Consider the following 13,154-nt stretch of genomic DNA (forward strand, 5'->3'; position numbering starts at 1 on the left):
GGGGGGGGGGGGGGGAGGAGTTTGGAGTAGGAGTGCTCCTTTGCATGCATCTTTCTCAGTTTGTGTGTGAGAATGTCTGGTCTGTTTTGTTTTGCTTATGCTGCTAGGTAGGATCAACTAAGTGGAATTCAAACAAATCAGTGCTCAATTCCAATACGAATAATTATTTTTTATGATATATTCGAATTTTGGTTTATGGAACGTATGCTCATTTTGTTATTTATTTATTTACACTTCAAATGCTACTGCTGATCAAAATTGAAATATTAAAAAGTTCTAATTTTCTGATGTAATTTTTTAAAAAACTATATTTTAGATTTTTTTTTTATAAAAAGAATAAGGAGGTGGGTTGGGTTGGACAAAATAGGAAAGAGAGTTGTCGTAAAATCGTCTATTTGTCTATTTAAGAAGGTATTTTTCCTGGTTATGTAATATAATATAATATAGTACATACAGGATATGAATTCTACTGTGAAGTAGTAAAATAATAATAATTAAATATATATTAGAGATAATATGGTTTGTCAATTGAGGTCGGTTGTGACCTGTGATGCTCCAAACTTAAAATTTCCACTTGTATGCCCCATCCCCACTTTTATTCCAACTTAATCCCTGCATTTGCATTGCCCTTCCCAACCCAATCGGAGCAGCTTCCCAATTCTTCCCCCCACGGACCCCATTCTCAGAAACCCTAACTGCAACTTCACTTTTCGAGACTTTATCCTCAGTTGGCTCCGTCTCTCCTTCGCAGGAGGAAGCACTCTCCACCCTTTTTCCTTTTCTCCATTTATTATTATCCGCAGAGTCGGAGTTAAAGGCTCTGTATCCTATGCCAAGTTGCTGCCAAGTGAGTCACCTTTTCTGTTTATCCAAATCTCTGTATTTTGATCTGTTGAAAATCATATTTCAGATGTATTTATATCATCTCACTACGTATATGTATTTTTCTCTCTTTCTTGTCAAATCTTGATTTTCGGCTTCGTCTGAATGCGGTTTGGTTGGTCACGGACATTTATTTGTTTGTCAATTTAATTCTTTACTCCTCTAGGGCTAGAAAAATTTGTTTCTTGCTTTTTTTTTTTGTTGAGTCTGTTAATTTTTTGCTTTCTTCAACACTATGTCGCTAGGGTTTTAGTTTATTGTGGATAAACTTAATGATAATTATCTTTACTCTTTTTTCATCTTCCGACTCTCTATATGGGCGCAGGGTTAGTTTTTGGAACCTTACCAGAGTTTCAGACGCAATAACAAAAAGGTATTCTCATTCCTCGTTGTTGTACCAGTTAACAAAGATATTATATGCCACTTCTGCATTTCTTACTGTACATGTTTGATTTTTTGTATCATCATACTGTATTTTAGACAAAGATAATTGTGGTTTTCATCTTTTGATAACTATTTAGTACTTCTTGGATGATTTGTTGTCTCCGCTGCCACAGTCTTGAGACATTCGACTGTATCAAAGATAATGGGAGGAATCCAGTTCTATCACTTTAGTATATGAATTTCTTGAACTTACAATATGTTATATGTCATGTTGATAAGGTGTGTTACTTCGGTCTTTTGACATTGATTCTCGTTTGCAGATTGAAAAATGCTGGGTGCTTTACCAATATTGCCCCTCCCAGCACCCCCTGCTGATGGGAATCTGGGGCCCACACCTCCTGCCCAAGTTACTGAGGACTCTAATGATGAGAAAAATGTTTTGACTAATGACGACCAGAAGAAGGCTAACGATAAATCCAGTGCTGCTCCAGCGTCTGTGGCAACCCATACAAGGACTATAGGAATTATATACCCACCCCCGGATATTAGAAACATTGTAGACAAAACTGCTCAGTTTGTGGCAAAGAATGGACCAGAGTTTGAGAAAAGAATTATTGCAAACAATGAAGGGAATGCAAAGTTCAACTTTTTACGTCCCTCTGATCCTTACCATGCTTATTATCAGCACCGCCTGTCTGAAGCTCGGGCGCAGAATCAATCTGCAGCACAGCAGCAGCCTGTTCATCCAGCTGAGTCTGTTCCTGAATCAGCTAGTACAACTCCAGCTGCTGATACAAGTGATGCTTCATCTAAGCCTGATCCTGCTGCCCAATTCCGACCTGTTCGTAAGGTCCTTGAGCCACCAGAGGCGGAGCAATATACTGTTAGGCTTCCTGAAGGGATTACAGGGGAAGAACTGGATATAATTAAGCTCACTGCTCAGTTTGTGGCCCGAAATGGGAAGTCATTTTTGACTGGTTTGACTAGTAGGGAGAGCACTAATCCTCAGTTCCATTTTCTGAGACCAACACACAGTATGTTCATGTTCTTTACATCTCTTGCTGATGCATATTCAAAGGTATTGATGCCTCCCAAAGGGCTGACAGATAAGCTCAGAAATAGTGTTGCCGATATGACAACTGTTCTTGAACGCTGCCTGCATCGCCTTGAATGGGAACGCTCGCAAGAACAGGCCAGACAAAAGGCTGAAGATGAGATAGAGCAGGAGCGACTGCAGATGGCTATGATTGACTGGCATGACTTTGTTGTGGTTGAAACGATAGACTTTGCTGATGATGAGGATGAGGATTTACCACCTCCAATGACACTCGATGAAGTGATAAGAAGAAGCAAGATGTCCACTATGGAAGAAGAGGATATTATTGAGCCTGGAAAGGAGGTAGAAATGGAAATGGATGAAGAAGAGGTCCAACTGGTTGAAGAGGGAATGAGGGCTGCTAGTCTGGAAGAGAATGGTGATATGAAGAATAACGGGGCCAAGGCAACTTCTGAAGAACAGGAGCCACCCATGAGAATTGTGAAAAATTGGAAGAGGCCTGAGGAGAGAATCCCTGCAGAAAGAGATCCTACTAAGTATGTCGTATCCCCAATAACTGGCGAGCTCATTCTCATTAATGAGATGTCTGAACACATGAGGATTTCTCTTATTGATCCCAAATATAAGGAGCAGAAGGAGAGGATGTTTGCTAAGATAAGAGAGACAACTCTTGCAGCAGATGATGAAATTTCTAGGAATATTGTGGGGCTTGCAAGAACACGTCCTGATATTTTTGGCACCACAGAAGAAGAAGTTTCTAATGCTGTCAAGGCTGAGATTGAAAAGAAGAAAGATGAGCAACCTAAGCAGGTTATATGGGATGGTCACACAGGAAGTATTGGCCGCACAGCTAGCCAAGCCATGTCTCAGAATACTGGTGGCGAGGACACCAATGATGCTTTCAACAATGATGGTAGAAGTCTTCCAGGTCCAGCACCTCCTCCTCCTAGGCCTGGTATGCCATCAGTTAGGCCACTGCCTCCACCTCCTGGCCTTGTCTTGAATATTCCTAGGCCTCCCGCAGTGGTCCAGTATTCTGGTGCAACTAGTGGTGGGCTTGTTGCACCACCACCACCTGGACCTCCAGTTGTCAATATGATTCCTTCTGTTCGTCCTCCACCTCCTTCAATGCCGATGATGCATGGGCAACCTCTTATGGCCAACCGTCCTCCAATGCCGCCATCTATGCCCCTGACTTCACCTAACATTGCGGTTCCACCGCCACCTGGATCACAATTTACACCTTTGGGAGGTCCTAGGCCCTTTGTTCCTGTTCCTGTTTCCCAACCAGGCATGCCTATGGTTCCTCCTCCACCAATGCCCCAAGGCATGCCCCCACCACCTCCACCAGAGGAGGCTCCTCCTCCACTACCTGATGAACCAGAGCCCAAGCGGCAAAGGCTTGATGATTCTATGCTCATTCCCGAAGAACAGTTCCTGGCACAACATTCGGTATTGAGCTTCTTCCTTCCCTTTTTTATCATTATTATCTGCCACCAAATGCCTGCTACCCCCGCCCGCTTTTCTGTATGAGCATCCACTAATATGTTGTACTATATGGGTGTGGTTGCAGGGTCCAGCTGTTATCAATATATCTGTGCCAAATGTTGATGAAGGAAATCTGAAGGGCCAAGTATTGGAGATTGCTGTGCAATCCTTATCCGAAACAGTTGGCAGTCTGAAAGAGAAAATTGCTGGGGAGATCCAGCTTCCTGCAAATAAGCAGAAGCTGAGTGGGAAGGCTGGTTTCCTGAAGGACAACTTATCACTTGCGTATTACAACGTGGCACCTGGAGACTCACTCTCTCTCTCTCTGAGAGAACGTGGTGGTAGAAAGAGATGAGCCGTGAATCCTCTAGAAGGTGCATAAAGGAACTACGTGCTGTCGTAGTGGTCCTTGTTACTAAATATCTGGCTGAACTCGTGTTTTCTTGTGACTTGGGAATATAATGGTTCTGTACTTTTCAAATGTTTAAAACTTTGAGCTAATGTTATGGTATCTACTATAGATATGTCATCTTGGTGATTGTTGCTTGGAGTGGGGTCAGAGGAAGTTGTTTAGTTTGCTGTCTTTGAGAACTGCTAAGTTGAAGTGGCTTGCTAAATTTAGATGACTGACCATTTGTTGTCATTACTTGTGCAGTCCCTATGCTCCATTGATGTTGTGATTTTGGTGATTCACAACTTATTTGGGCGTGGCACAGGATTCTTGTGAGCTAAGCCGCTCTCTCTAAAATCGGACGTTTCTTCTTCTCCTCCTCGCCCTCCTTTTGGTTCCCTTTCAGTTTTATATATAGGGAAGTATTAGTTAGGTTGTACTCCGGAGTATTTGTTCTGCTTTGTAGTTGATTTGCTTGCTTTTAAACTAATATACTTGATGCCTTTATTGGTCATTTGAACTTCTGGGTCATGTTCCATGGAATGTTAAGGCTTGATTATTTGTTTCCTGTCACTTCTGTATTATTGGACTCAGTTGTTAGTTTGTGGTGGTTGAGGTAGTCTGATACATCTTGTTTCTTGCAACAGCACTGGCTCCAACTCTGAAGTTGAATATTGTTGGTTCTCTGTTGGGAGCTTTGGTGTTGATAAATCCCTTGTCAAACTGCTGAAGCAAGTAGATGCGTCTACTGCTGCTTCAATTTCTTCTCTTTGCAACTGTAGGATGGATCTGAAACCCTTCCGGCTTTTTGCAGCCTACGGACCAGATACTGCTGACTTGCTATGGCCACTCTCTCTGTTCTTGAGTCCGGAGATGTTTGGTGAAGTTTAATTGAGCTTTAATCCTTCTTAGTTGCAGAAGTCGGAACATCACAGTTTCTAACATGTTTTAAATGTTGGGTTATGTTGTGTGCTGAGATGGAGTGTTTGTATACTGATTATGAATGGGTGTTAGATTGTGTGCTCTCTCTTTCTGAATATGAGGAATTAATAGATTGTGGTATGATTTCTTAAACGTGAGGATGGTTGAAGAATAGATTATATTGGGTGAAGACCGCATTTCAGTGTTTACGAAAAGAAAACAATGAAAGAGAGGTGCTTCTTGAAGCTTGGTCCTTAATAGTAAAATATCAGAAAGGTTCGAAATCTTTCAACACATTAAAGTGTTTTCTTGATATGGTGGTTATTGATTATGGAGATGTGGAATGGGCTTATCTGGGTTTCATACCTGTCAATTTCTCATATGCCAAAGAATTGCGCATTGATGGGGCTAATGATTTAGATGTCAAACCTTGCCGCTTAATATTAGACTACGAAGGAAAAAAATAAGTGAATCTGAGATTGAAGCACGTTTTGACAATGGAACAGGCCAGTTTATATCTCAAAAAACTTTGTACAGAGCAATTGTAGAGTGCTTTCCTGTTGTAATTTTTAGGTGTCTGATCACAACTGTATATATGCTATTCCATGGAAAATCTGTATCGACTCAAAACTTGGGGAAACAACACCTCAGACGGAAGAAGAATGTGGGGTGGGATTGGGATGAGATTCGTGATGGACAACCTGATGCTGGTGGTTGTCAAGTGGCATATACTGCGACATGATAGCCATGATCTCCGAGTCCATGTAAGACTGCAACACAAGCGGATTTGGTGTTATTATTATTTATTTATCTAGGGGAGGTGGAAACAACAAAGTAAGTACGCAAATGATGACTTGCCCGTAGTCTGTATTTGTAGAAAATGTAACCAGCTATTCCGGCACCCAATGCCACGGCGAGCACCACTAAGGTAAGGATGCCCCCGACTTTTGAGCTGCTCCTTTCTGCACACCATCTCATCAATTTTAGTAATTGGGAAAACATTATTCAAAAGAAATTTAGAGGTTTTAATCTTACCAATGCAGGCGTCGTGCTCCATTATGTAGAGTTGACCTCCCTTGCAACTGCACTCAAATCCACCCCACGTGTTCTTACAGCTACACCCATCGCATTGGCAGCTAACCCTTTCCTTACATTCATCCACATCTGGAGAAACAGTATTAGTAGTAGCCGATATAACATAATGCCTCTTTTCTTAATTAACACAAGAGAGCATAAGACAGGAGTAGCTTACCTTCACATTTATGGCCATCACCCTGGAAACCAGGTGGACACCGACACCCTGATACATCCGATTCCTGATGCAGAAACACATTTTAGTTCCTAGTTAATCAAAAAAATAAAATTTGAGAAAAAGAAAGGAGCAATGTACTGAACCATGCATGCAGAAAATCTGATTCCATTTTTGGTATCCGACCAACAGCCTCCATTATTGACGGAACACCTTCCTGGTCCAACGGCTGTCAAGAAGCACGTATGCAGTAACGCTTTATTATTAGCTGTGTGAATATGAGAAGAAATAGTATTATGTACAAAGAATGAAAGAGGGGCAGTGCACCTTCACAGGATGCATATCCATCTCCTTCGTACTGAACACCATTAACTACAGGGCACTCACAAACTCTTCCCCTGAATGTGTCCTTCAAACAAGCCAACCATTTCTTCTTACATTCGTATATATGATATGATAACCATCTTGAAATTTATTTACATCCCAAAGAACAATTCCATACCTTGCAAGCTGTTATATTCGATTTTGGATCCCGCCAACACCCTCCATTATTATCAAGGCACTGATTTGTCTCTAAATCTGTTTTGTTTTTATGAACAATCAACTATTACTCGACCAATTTCGCATTCATTATTCTCATATAAAGGCAAGTAATGCGTATAAAACCTGCGCTCAAGCAAATAGGAGGATCAGTTGTCTCCTTGAAGCCAGCACATATTGCCTTCAGCAGCGCACTGCTCTCCAATTTTCCTGCGTACAAATGAAAAATGGAACATTCAGTCTGTAATCCACCCAGATGGAGTAATAAATCAAATGTGGTCGTGGTGGTCCATCAACTAACCTCTGTATTGCACGTTATTTATCACCATAGTTGGTAAGATGGTAACATCACCGCGTGATCCGTGACCAATCTTAATTCACAAATGTCATACTATTTATTTAGAATATGATCATTTGCATAATGAAAGGAAAAGGAAAAACTTAATTATCAAGTAATAATCAAAATCTTACCTGAAGATCTTGCTCAGTTTTGAGGACTTCATTTTCAGTATCAGCTTCAGGGTCACCCATGCACTTGTTTATCTTCTCAACTGGGAGACCTAATGAAAATGATGCATGGAATTTAGCTTCCTCCCTAACCCATATACGGTTGAGATGGTATGATGATAACACACAACTTACCCAGCGATTTCATGACTTCCTCTGCACATTCTTTACTGTATCTCCTCTTCTTCATCGAACACCTGATGTGGAAATCGGAGACATAATCCCACCACACCCAGGAGCGGTTGCTCTCATTCGCGACCCGATGGACGCAGAGCTGCCTTAAGTTCTCAAACACCACATCTTTTCCTTGATATCCCTCCTCAAAGTCCTGCTCTGGATCAGGCGCACAGTACCTTCCGTGGTTTATGCACTGAGACTTGCACTGGTTGCTCAGAATAAAAGCCTGGGGGCAGTACCAAGTTATATAGTGGGGTGTGAATTGGGTGTAACCGCCTTTCTCAAGAATTTGGGCGTGTCCCTTGAAATTCTTGATGAAATTCATCTGCTCGTCGCAGCGAATCCCGCACTCGTCGTTGCTATTGGTCCAGAGTTCATATTCAACCCTTTGATCGGGATGGGGCATCGACTCCGACCAGTCTATTTTCACCACCACATCCTCACCTTTCTTGAGGGCATCCTTGAGTGCCTGAGCAAAGGAGCGGTCGATGAGTGCTGAAGGGATTCCTATCTTGTCAATGTATCCATCAGCGTCAGAACTCTCTCCAGGTGAATCCATGGTGATCAGGGGTTCGTCTATGGTGTCGGCCACTAAAACTGCGGCCGCACCCGCCTGCTGTCCATTCCAAACCTTCAATGCAAAGTAGCAATCTGGGAAGTAGGCAGCAAATGGGAATGATGATTAGACTAAAACAAATAAATTTTGTTATATATTTGTGGGAAGAAGCACTTAAAAGTTTTAAATACAGATAGATATTATATAGTTACAAGGAACTTGAGATTGATGAACATTCGCGCTTTGGTTTATTTTCACCCTGAAGACGGAAAAAAACTAGAAACACAGACAGAATACCAACAAAGACATATGATGTGAAAATTAATATACAAGGGGAAAGACAAAATTTTGTCTCATTAATAGCACATGTAAGTAGTTGGATGGAAAGTATAAAAGCAAACGAGGGAGTTGTACTTGTGCAGATAGAAAGTAAGAGAGCAGGATTGATGCAGACCTCCACGATCAAGAAGAAGAATAGTGGGACGTGGGGAGTTGGATTTGAAAGGCTTATCTCCATCGAAAGAAGAGCAGCCGACGGAGGCCTTTTGTGGGTAAAGCAGAGTTCCGACCATGGATCCACCGTAATCAGGGACCCCAAAGTTGGCAATTGCAGCATCGTGCTTTGAGCGGAGATCATAAGGAGACAGCACGCTTATGCTGCTCTTCTCGACTACAAATCTCGAATCCACAGAGCTCATCAGTAACAGAAGTAGCAGCGTTAATACTAAAAACATGATGAAGAAAGAAGAAGAAGTGGGGATATGCAGCATGTGTGTAGATAGATTTGCAGAAAGAAAGTCGAGAATTAAGAGGGCAGAGAGTAGAGAGGAAGGAAGGAGGGAGGAGAAGACTATTAATTGGGTTGAGGTCTAATTAAGGATATGTTGTTTGAAATAATTATGAAGTATTCGTTGGTTGTTGTTGTATGCGGTTGAATGTGGATTGTGGAATGGTGAGATGCTATGACGTGAAGTTAACGATAAACAAAGAGATTGGAAAGAGTCAAATATTTGGGAGGAAGAAGACTCTGCAACTAACTACCACACCACACCACACCACATCTCCCTCTCTTTCTTGGTTTCAATGTATATTATGAATTGGGAGGCTGCTGCTGCTGCTGTGGTATTACTTAATTCTTGAATGTTGATCACACAGATTGACTCATTCATATCATATATTGCTTGAGTATGAAGTGAGTTTGGTACAAAGAGCTTTGCTCATTTAGGTGCACTCACCTAAACATGATTTGTTATCCCACAACCCCAACCCCTCATTTCCATTCACAACACATACTACAGAGTTAAGTCAATGTTGACTTGGGATGGATGGGATTGGGGGAGGAGTGCTATTTTCTTGAGAAGACGAATATTATTGTCACTGACTTCCCAAATTAAACAACTTGTATTGGATAAAGACTGCCTCAACTCATATTGCTTGACTTTTCATTTTTTACTCCCTTATAATTAATAAGTCTAGCTCCAATCTCATATTCTAAATTATGGAAACACATAAAATAATGACATTACACGTTTATTGCATATAAGTAAGGACTTGAAGTTGAGATAAAACTCTAACCAAGAAAATAAAACTCCTTGGGCCACGTCATTTTTATGGCCATCACATTGAATTAATATAGTGAGAATGGAAACGCAAAATCAGAATCCTCCTTCTACCGGATAGTGGGCGTGGGCTGGGCCATCGGATCTTTCGACATTTAATGCAGAAATATTGGAAAGATAGGCCATTCAAGTAATTGGGCTCAGCCTGCCCTCGTACCATATTTTCTTAATACCAGAACATTGCCCGCATCCCTTGCAATCATTCACTCTTCACCTGCTGCTTATGTTCTACGGGCTAAAGATACAGAAAAAGGTTTCTCAATGGTTAAGGTCAATTATTATTACATGTCCCCAACAACGCCACGCTAAATGCACAAGAAAATATTGCACATACAAATCCATCTAATGTCATCCCCAGATTATCATACATATATATGTTGCTATTGCCAACTGATCATTTCAGGGATGATACGAGTTCAACAGCGCAGCCCAGCGGCCAGGCTGCTTCTAGTGATGAACCCTTGTACTTTACTTCCTTCAACACTGTGATCTCTTGCAACGGATCCACCCCTGTCCAGTCCCAACATGTCAATAATTGGTACCAGCAAGCAATCCATATATCTAACTATATAAGTATGTTTATGAAATTAACCATCCATATCTTACCAAAACCATCCACCAATAGCATGTACTCGTACACAAGATCCATGCACAAAAATGGCACATCTCTCTTATCAATAAGAGGGAAAGTCGAGTTTATGTTGTCAACGTTAGCCGCACATGCCTGCTTAGCTGCCTTTAGGTATTGTATTGGACGAACAGTTGCCGCAGGAGCATTTGGGGCAATGATACCAGTCTAAGAGGATAGTCAAGAACAACATGAGTCACAATAGCATAATTATACCAAGTATTCAAGAAGATAGCAATTCAATGAATCGATTACCTCAGCAGCTGTGTCATAGAAGAATGATGCAACATACAAGTTTTTCCGGCCGTCACCACCACCACCACCACCATTCCACACACCGTTGAACGAGCAATTCCTGTGGAAGCATGGAGCGTCAAGCCCAAGTACCTCTCTTGTTAACAATCTGCATCTCCGTCTGCTCGTGCCGGACACGGGAGGGGAAACTTTGTAAACAACATTGGAATACTCGTACGTCCCTTCAATAAAAGTAAATTTGTCAACTATAATTGATAATCTTGCAGTTTAACCATAACATAACATTATAGTACATAAATACTAACGGGCCAGAAGTATTCGTCAACACATATATGCATAGATATATATATATATATATATATATATAAAATATTAGAGTAAAATATAGTAAAAGTATATACAAATACATGTGTATATACCTTGATAACCATTTATTATACATGGATTGCCTTTGTTACCAGAAAGCTTCAGACTTTGGGCTCGAGCTGCTTTCAGGCCATAATTCAAATAACTGTAGGACGAGAAAGGTAATAATAAAGCGCTGGTGTTTTAGAAAAAGGAGGGAAGAGCAAGTAATTAGACGGGCCACGGCCACGGGGACCTGTGTGCATAAAGGTGATATTTTGTTCCCAAAGCAACTTTCTCCGACACATAGGGGTCCTCTCCATCTGCTACTGGTGGAGCGGCTGCAGGGCATACGCCATCTGTACTGATCCACCTCCAAGATCCACAACCCCCACTGTACTCGAGTAACTTTTACCTAAACTCCCCAATAAATAGTTGATTGTCACCTGTCCAAGACCCACAATCACGGGAGTTTGGAACAGGGGATGCATTTTGGCGTATATGAAAAAGGAAAGAGAGAGATAGAGATATTGTGGTGTGGAATTAGGTAATTATAGATAATGGATGGTGGATGGAAGTGGAACTTACCCACTGATAACCTCCTTCATCTATTCCTCGAAGAACAGACACCCAATCTGGCCTGTAATACAGCCTGCTTTCCGTCTTCAGAAGCTTTCTCACCTTTTCACAAAAAAACTTGTTAATTAAACATAATACGTACTTTGATGAACAAATGATGATGTAAGTGAAAAAGAAAGAAAGAAGAAGAAGAATACCGCATCCAATATGTCTTCAGATGCATTGCCGGGTAACAAACGCAGACCTGCAGTTGCCTGTACATATATAGCATAGCAGCCAGCTGATGAGAACCAGAAAGAGAGAGAGATTACTGATTAGTAGGTAGTAGGTAAGGTAGGCAAGTAGTAACCCCAAGTCTAACAGGCGTTTGAGCACGCAACTCTGCAGGAACAACTGCTTCTGCATTCTGGAGCAGGGGCTTCAAGGACAGTGCAGCAGCCTCCGGGTCATGTTCATACGAACTCAGCCCTGGGCTTATCTGCATATAATTATTACATTATATAGATATGATATTATGCACTACGACCTCACCATTGTAACATTTAATGTAAATGATGATGATAATTACGTACCGAGAGAAACAACTCGTAGCTTTGGTCAATAGGTGTGAGAGCTAAGTTGGGGTCGAAGGCGAAGACATGAACCCTGCTGCCAGTGCTTCCAGCATCAAATACAACAGCATAGCTTTGAGTAGCAGTAGAAGAAGAGGTTAGGAGAGGAAAATTGAGGGTATTTTTGGTGGGAAGGAGGAAGAAGAAGAAGAGCAGCACGAGGGATGTGGCTTCCTTCAACATTCTTCAAGATTAGTTCAACAGCTACCTTAATTCATCAATAGCAGCTGCTCCTTAAAAAGGGCAACATCAACATCAACATCCTCATGAAAAATGTGTTTGATATCCCCATCATATATTCATTCCCTCCCTTTCACAAATTGCCGCATCCTACATGTCTCCACCTACCACCCCATACACCTAACACCACTACTACTACTACTTTTTCCTAACCTCACTCCACAACATTTCTTGTCCATCCAATTTTCTTTTCATAAATATCTTCATATAATTGACATAAACTAAATTGCAAAGACAACCCCTTGTGGAAAAAAAAGAATAATAAGAAATTCCAATTTACTTTTCTCAATTTTTAAAAACTGTGCATAAACTCCCCCTCCACGCTTGTAGTGTGCATCATTGCACAATGTTTACAAGTAAAAATGCTCTTGATTATAAATCATTAAATCTTATTATATATATATATATATGATCTAAATCTAATAAATAAATCAACATACATTCTGATCCAGATCAATAGTCTATATATCATATACAAATTCCTTCCTTTTGAGTTAAACTAATGACTCAAATTCGTATAAGTTACAAGAATAAATTAAAAAAAATAAATTTATACTATAAACAAATACATAAACATATATATATATATATAATATTAGGTAAATAAGTAAATACACAAAAAATATAGGTGGGGGACGGGAATAAGGAGTGCCAATGCAGGCGGGTAGTGGGGGGAGAAGCGACCATTTTTCTGGAAAGGGGGAGGGCCAGGTGGACGTGACCGG

At 41.0% G+C, this 13,154-nt stretch overlaps 3 protein-coding genes across 5 annotated transcripts; 1 reads left to right on the forward strand and 2 right to left on the reverse strand.

Annotated features, from left to right (window-relative positions):
• LOC105175911 (probable splicing factor 3A subunit 1) lies at nt 557-5,368 on the forward strand. Of its 3 annotated transcripts, XR_848940.2 has the most exons (6): nt 567-847; nt 1,208-1,255; nt 1,587-3,775; nt 3,897-4,185; nt 4,467-4,635; nt 4,850-5,368. XR_848940.2 is itself a non-coding variant. In XM_011098556.2 (5 exons), exons 3-4 carry the CDS (start codon nt 1,595-1,597, stop codon nt 4,164-4,166), a joined length of 2,451 nt encoding a protein of 816 aa, XP_011096858.1. In that variant the 5' UTR covers nt 557-847; nt 1,208-1,255; nt 1,587-1,594; the 3' UTR covers nt 4,167-4,185; nt 4,467-5,368. The 3 variants fall into 3 exon arrangements, 2 of the variants coding, with proteins under 2 accessions (XP_011096858.1, XP_011096859.1); XM_011098556.2 differs by having other exon boundaries at nt 557-847; nt 4,467-5,368; XM_011098557.2 differs by lacking the exon at nt 4,467-4,635.
• Nucleotides 5,580-9,393, reverse strand: LOC105175912 (vacuolar-sorting receptor 6). The gene is made up of 12 exons (XM_011098558.2): nt 8,607-9,393; nt 7,555-8,247; nt 7,384-7,472; nt 7,214-7,283; nt 7,039-7,122; nt 6,875-6,951; nt 6,700-6,781; nt 6,519-6,601; nt 6,376-6,439; nt 6,159-6,287; nt 5,982-6,085; nt 5,580-5,893 (listed from the first exon to the last, which is right to left on the reverse strand). The coding sequence occupies exons 1-12, from the start codon at nt 8,920-8,922 to the stop codon at nt 5,771-5,773; spliced, it is 1,914 nt and encodes a 637-aa protein (XP_011096860.1). The 5' UTR covers nt 8,923-9,393; the 3' UTR covers nt 5,580-5,770.
• LOC105175913 (apyrase-like) lies at nt 9,662-12,490 on the reverse strand. Its single transcript, XM_011098559.2, is given in 10 exon segments — nt 9,662-10,281; nt 10,378-10,567; nt 10,655-10,875; nt 11,074-11,165; nt 11,256-11,346; nt 11,349-11,445; nt 11,588-11,680; nt 11,776-11,832; nt 11,928-12,056; nt 12,151-12,490. Coding segments are annotated over 10 exon segments (1,308 nt in total). The 5' UTR covers nt 12,373-12,490; the 3' UTR covers nt 9,662-10,165.

The sequence above is a fragment of the Sesamum indicum genome, linkage group LG12, assembly GCF_000512975.1.
Source record: "Sesamum indicum cultivar Zhongzhi No. 13 linkage group LG12, S_indicum_v1.0, whole genome shotgun sequence".
NCBI classification, from domain to species: Eukaryota; Viridiplantae; Streptophyta; class Magnoliopsida; order Lamiales; family Pedaliaceae; genus Sesamum; species Sesamum indicum.